This window comes from Lupinus angustifolius, chromosome LG11, assembly GCF_001865875.1.
Source record: "Lupinus angustifolius cultivar Tanjil chromosome LG11, LupAngTanjil_v1.0, whole genome shotgun sequence".
Taxonomy (NCBI): Eukaryota; Viridiplantae; Streptophyta; class Magnoliopsida; order Fabales; family Fabaceae; genus Lupinus; species Lupinus angustifolius.
The window spans coordinates 15,181,393-15,188,334 of record NC_032019.1 but is presented as its reverse complement, the minus strand read 5'-3'; the positions used below and the strand labels follow the sequence as shown (position 1 = coordinate 15,188,334).

The 6,942-nt window shown below is 31.4% G+C and overlaps 1 protein-coding gene across 3 annotated transcripts; it reads left to right on the top strand.

Moving 5' to 3' along the window:
* LOC109359510 (cyclin-J18) lies at positions 3,339-5,845 on the top strand. Of its 3 annotated transcripts, XM_019604202.1 has the most exons (9): positions 3,339-3,466; positions 3,687-3,763; positions 3,860-3,959; positions 4,046-4,144; positions 4,564-4,581; positions 4,661-4,731; positions 4,816-4,942; positions 5,312-5,372; positions 5,486-5,839. In XM_019604202.1, exons 1-9 carry the CDS (start codon positions 3,380-3,382, stop codon positions 5,566-5,568), a joined length of 723 nt encoding a protein of 240 aa, XP_019459747.1. In that variant the 5' UTR covers positions 3,339-3,379; the 3' UTR covers positions 5,569-5,839. The 3 variants fall into 3 exon arrangements, with proteins under 3 accessions (XP_019459747.1, XP_019459750.1, XP_019459749.1); XM_019604205.1 differs by lacking the exon at positions 5,312-5,372 and having other exon boundaries at positions 5,486-5,845; XM_019604204.1 differs by lacking the exon at positions 4,046-4,144 and having other exon boundaries at positions 3,345-3,466.

The following is a 6,942-nucleotide window of genomic DNA, read 5'->3' as shown; positions in this document are numbered from 1 at the left end:
ATTGAAGAACATATAGTAAACTCACACGTTGGATGCATTTTAACTTATTTTTAAATGAATCAACATTGTACCATTGCACTAGTTTTGTTTACACAAAATCAATTTCCACCCTGGAAAATATCACTTGGTGGTTACTGAATATGGTATGAAGGGGATGATAAAGAGAAGGAATGGAATACGGGGTTGAGTGGCATGTGAGTTTTAAGTAATTGGAGTGGTTAGTCGTTACATGATAAATCTAGATCATGAGCATTGGACCATTGTTAAAAGGATCCTAAGATACATCAAAGGATCTCAAATGTTGCACTATGTTTTGAAGGATAGGAGTTTACCATAAAAGAATATGTTGATTCAGATTTTGCAAATGATCATAATAAAAGGAAGTCTACTACAGGCTATGTGTTCACACTTGTTGGAGGAGCGCTAAGCTAGTTATCCAAATTACAGTCAGTAGTAGCTTTATCTACTACAAAAGCTGAATACACGGCAGCTACTCAAGCATGAGAGGAAGCAATTTGGATTCAAAGGTTAATGGAAGATCTCGTCCACAAACAGCAAAAAATTATTGTGTATTGTGATAGTTAGAGTGTCATGTACATTGTAAGGAATCCAACCTTTCATTCGAGGACAAAGCACATAAGAGTCAATTATCATTTTTTCAGAAAAGTAGTACAAGAAGGGAGCATAGATATGTAGAAGATTCATACAAAAGAGAACCCAACAAATGTGATGATGAAGCCAATCAAAACTGATAAGTTTACATGATATGAAACCTCCTATGGCATGTCAGAAATATGAGAAGCATGAAATTGGAAACTTAAGAAAGAATTTGAAAGCTCGCCAAAAGTGGATTTAAGTGAGCGATTGTGAGACACATAAGTATAGGGCAAAGCCACATTTTTTGGCTTTTGAAAGTCCAACTTTGTAGGCAAAATCATGGGTATTGGGCGGTGGAATTAAATGGGATGGAGGAAAGTTTCTTTATAAATAGAGAACTTTCGTTCAGAACTAAACACAACACAACATCCCTCATTCCCACATATATCAATATAAAATATTTGTAGAGTCTTCGTAGTGTTTCTCATATGTTATATAGAGAAAGGTGTATTCTCCTATATCAAGTGAGAGTGTGATTGTTCTCTCCTTGTATTTAGAGACAAATTGTAACATTTTCCCACATAGTGAAAATCTTCTGGTCATGCACGTGATTGTTTCTATCATTATCATTTTGAGAGAGTTTTTCTATATTAAATATTGTGTGTCATATCCTATTTTCTCAACTCTATTTTAGTTGTGTGATTAGAGACGACAAAAAGTCCATACCTGCAAGTAAAATCTATCTTGACATGAGTACGGGTCACAAATGGGTACCCGCATATTTTAAAAATGAGTTTTTCAAAATACATGCTGTATATATAAGTGGGCACCCATTGTACCCGTTATTTATGTAATTATTATATTATTTTTAATTAAAATAAATAGAATTGTACTCAAAAATTCACTTACATTATGTAGTCTCCCTCCCCCAAATTCCTAATCCATGATTCCCTAAAAATAGTACATTATCCTAACATTTACTTCTTACATTTGTGTATATTACTAAGATATTTCTCACAAATGATTTGCGACTAGAGAGAATTTTTATACCGTATGAGGTGGCTTTCATGATGTTTTTATGACATTTATGTATTCTACATGTCGGATATAGTGGTATACTTACTCTATGGGATGTATGATTCACAAGGCAAATCCATTTTGGTGTGTTCTTGAAATAATAATATTGTGGTTCTTGTCAAAAGCTTTATGTAGGAAACTTGTGGGTACTCCTTATATCTACAGGCCGTACCCAAAAATATGCGCAAAAAAACCCGCACAAGAATGAGTAAGTATGGGTGGGTATGAGTAATAGTCTCATATTTTAAAACAGGTAGTAAGTAGCTACTACTCATGCCTATTGACATCCTCATGTGTGATATTGTTTCCGTAATTCTGTTATCCAACACGCAATACATTCAAATCCAAGAAAATTAAATTTATCCATTAGAGTTAATTGATTTACGTGAATATTATGCAATTAATATTTCAATAATAGATGAATTTGAATTCATCTATATATCAAATGAATATTCACATATATATCTATTTGAATGGATATACAATCGATCCAAAAACAAACATTAACAAATGATGTTTTTTGTTTTTTAATTTCATTTACTATCTCAACTCTCACCTTCTTATAGTACTTCTCACTCTCACTTTGATTTGTTTTATTAAATTGAGATCAATGTAGGGTATATAGATTTGGTTAATATTAAAAGTTTATTTTTAAATACATAGCATATATAAATTTGTGTTAAAAAATTTACATATAGAACCTTAAACGTACTATGTTTATGAAATATTGTAAAAAAATATTATTTTTTAAAGTTAAAAAAAACATGTTTTTAAAAAATATTTCTTAAAAACACTTTTAGAAAATAGATTTTTAAAAGTGACTTTTTAAATTAAAAAAGTGGTTTCAAAATATTCTATATTGAAATAGTGATTTTTAATATGATTATTTTTTCAAAATTGTTTTTAGTTCCAATTCTAAAAATCAAATAAATTACATCTAGTTCAGGTATGAATAAATTGAATAATTTAAAACATAGTTTGAATAAATGTATATAAATTGGTGGATGATTTTTCATTTATCTATTGTAATCCAAATTCATTTATTTGTTACTCATACTTTAATCTAACGGTTAATATTGTTTTTGTGTCCAATGAACACGTGTTCATTGAAGTCTTACGAACCATTTGTTGAAATGCCTGATTTGTTTCATGATTGTTGATACAGAAAACCTATAATTTTTTTCTTTATGAATTAACATGTTGAGGCCATGATCTACGAGCACTGTTTTTTCTTATGCTCAATTATACCCAATACTTAATAAATGGTTAGATAATGTACTATAAATGATATTGTGTTCCATTATAGTTTCTCTAATCCAATCCAATAAAACGTTATAACATTGTAAAGATTTTTTTTATTAACCGTGAGACAAATACTATGAAAAATAAAAAAATGATAAAATATTTTTATCCTTTTATATATAACGAAATAATTTTTTTATCATTAAAAACATATATAAAATTAAGTATTTATCTTTCTTCATTAATAGAGCTTTGTTCCATTCTGATACACAATCATCATGATTCTCTATCCCAAAATATCTCATCTATCCCTAACCAATAATATTATACCTAATAATATAAAATTGTTAATTTTTATCGTTATGAATTTTTATTTTATATCCGTGTCACTCGACAGCTGATTGCATTTGAGCTTGAAACTGTACTCGGTTCACTCTACAGTGAATTGCAATAGACATACATAATGTTTTCTGATGAAAAATTGAAGGCAATAATGCTATCTTCATCTCAGCGCCTCCATATGGTTGAATTCCTCATCCAATCTGCTCAAGTAACCACTTCTCTATCTCTCTGTTACTTCTTTGTCATCTTTCAGTGTTTTAAATTGCATTCATAACAGTGATATTGAGGTTTTGGAATCTCCTCAATAATATAAGGATCACAATTGTGGTTGTATCCGCTACATTTTCCTGCAATTGCAATCGCAAATTAAAATACAGTTACATAAAATTCTTTGACCTCAATCATATCATCATAATTTCTAAATGCAGCACCTGAAAGTTGCACCAATCGTCAAGTACTCCGCATTATCCTTGTTCTCTGATCGCTTCATTCCTTCTCTACCTTCGTAATCTTCAATTTCATCCTCTCTATTTTAATTCATTGTTTCATTTTGTGAGTGATTGTTTCAAACTAATTTGCTATGACTTCGTGGTATATGCAGGTTCATACGATGTTCCAATTCAGGGAATTGGTTATTGAAACCTGTCACAGAAAGTGCATTGCACCTGTTTGTGCTTATTTCTCTATGGATTTCAAGCAAAGTTGGTTTTCAATATTCATTCCCTCTGCCTTCTTGAAATTTTCCTTAATGTACTTTTTAATTCACTGTGTTAACTAACATCTGCAGATAAATGAGTCTCGATCGCTTTCGGTTACACGTTTGAAGGCATTGGCTGACAAGTCCATCAAGGAACAGCACTTTACAACACGAAATTTTCTGGAAGGGGTATAACATTTTTGTTTAATATATATTGTTGTCTTAATTTTAAACTCGGAAGTATGGATGAGACATGTGACATAGACACTAGAATGTATGCATATTAATGGGGTATGTGGAAGGTGAACTTATGTAACCAAATCCCTACCCATGCGGATAGTGTCTGTCAGGGATTTGAACCCGTGACTTCCATGTCACAAGACAAAGCAACATTGTCATTGAGTCAAGTCTCACTATCTATGGTGCAAAGTTGTGGGAGAATGCAGCTGAGGTGGCTGCAATTGTAGTCGCGATACAGTTTTGGGAACTACCAAACTATAATATAATGATTGCAATTCCGGTTGTGAAGTGAAAAGAATTTGAGGTGCTTTTTCTCTATCGTTTTGTATTCGCTCTATATTTAGGTGGTTGGTGTGCTTTTTCTGCAGGAGGTGCTATTCTTGCAGGTATAAGTTGAGCACACTGAAACTGAAAGTTACCGTGAAACTAAATGGGTTGAGCTAATATGGTTTGGTATTTCCTAAGGTGTTGAATTTTGAGATTGGTTCAACAAATGTTGCCTTTTTGTTCCTTGAAGAGATTTGGACTCAGATAAAGTAATACTTTTAAAATGGAATTCTGTTTTAAATTGTTTTCTTTTATTGTCTAATGATTCCCTGGTTTCGAATGCTCGAGTCCAGGGGAGTGGCAAAAGTTGGTGAACTGATTAACTTTGAAGCTTGCATGGAAGTTATGGATCTGCTCTATGAAAAGGAGGAGACATCTTTACTTTATAGGTCTCCTCATTCTCTTGCTGCATCAATCTTGGTATATTCCTTATTTTTTTAAATTACATGTAATGTCTCACATGATATTTTACTTAGGGTAAGTTATTATTGATTAATGTGACTCAGAATCTGTTAGAAATATTTAATAAAGAGTATTCATTAGGCAATAAGAAGTATTCATTAGAAAATAAAGAGTCAATATGGTTGTTACGAATATTTTACCAACAATGTTAAAGCACTTATGTGACTCATTATGCTATGTGGGAATTTATTTTTCTACTTTTTTTCTTCTTCATGGTGTATAAATCATATGTCTTGTTTATAAATAAGATAATGTCTTCTACATAACACATTTCGTCTTTGTACTTTTGTTTGCTACCTAACCAACAGTTATACTATTCTTTTGCAGGTTGCATCATATGTAATGACAGTCCCTAAACAGGAATGTGAGTTTCCAGTCCTTGCATGGGGTAAGAAAGTGCATCTAGGGTGTAATGTACTTTTTCAGGTTTTATTTTCTATGGACTAAATGATACAAACGAACTTCATGTACTGAGAAAGTAACAAACGATTTTGTTGCCAGTGAAATTTGTCACCTCATGTAAGGAAGAAGATATCATAAAAATGGTTAGCGAGATTCTCAAGCATGTTCTTCGACCTTCTTGAGATATTGAGGTTAGTGATCTTTGAAGGATGCACTCACTTCTGAAATCTGGATTGTCACGACCTTTGTAATTTAAAAGTAATCAACTTCTTAGTTTTTTAGTGTATTTGTATCGGTGCACCGTGGCAGTTGCAATTTGATGAACCTGATTTCTAAGATTGTGAATTTTACATGTTATGTGATGAATAGAATTTTAAGAAATTGATTGTTACCTTGCATACCTATACAGGCATTTTTTGCACTATGTTTTTGTATTCAATACAACATATTTTATTTTATTCTGCTAGTAATCTTGAGGAAGAGCATGACCCATTCCTACCCATTTACTCAGTTTGGTCTGATTATGGTCGGACCCAAATATATTCAAGTTCTATTGGGTCTAGGCCAGGTTTGGGTTCAACAATTAGACCTGACCAATGTTTAGGGTCGAGTAAAGGATAAATATGGTCTAACTTGACCTCGTTCCATGATCATTCATTCATCGTGTTTGTATGTTTGTCTACTCAATTATTAAAGAGTAATGATATCTCTTAGTCGAAAGTATCATTGATTATCTAATTTTTTCATCATATCTATATGGTTAATAATATATAAATTATATCATTTCATATGTCAAATTACATATTCACAATAATAAATAATATTGAAAAGATTTTATTTAGAAATGTGTGCATTATATTTAATTGGATGTATGGTCGGGTTCCGGTTTAAAAACTAACTTGATTGACATTTACGCTCGGGTAAAGGACAAACCTTACGGAGTTTATCCTTACCCTAATATAGAATGTGAGGAAGCCAATCATATATATATTTTTATTTTATTTTATTTTGAGCCATATGAAAAATTATATGACCACTATTTCTCACATTATTACTTAGAAGCTAATTTTGAAGGATCTACAATTCTACACAACAAATTTTTTCAAGGTCTAATTCAGATAGTTATTATTTATACGGATTAAAGTTTTATAAAAGTCAAGAAAATAAAAATATAGTGATCAAATAGGGACAAAAATTTAATAATAGATAATTTTACCAAAAAAGTTGAATATCAACACATGGGTAACGAAAAAAAAATTACACCATTATTTGCATTATTTTTAAAAATAATGGTAATAATAATAAACATATAAATGGGATAACAGGTTTACAATGTAAAAAACACTTGGGGTTATTATTTAGATTGTTATGTTGGTGAGGTCCGATTTGCAATCCGCATAGGGTATGTGGCAACCCTGAAATTAACTTGACCTTTGTGGGTTGGCCTGCATAGACTGGTTAACCTATTTTGATACCTACTTTTTGCTAACAATATGATGGGCTTCACAAAGCTTCTACGAGGCCTAATTATAAATTTTCAAGTCTGACCCACAATT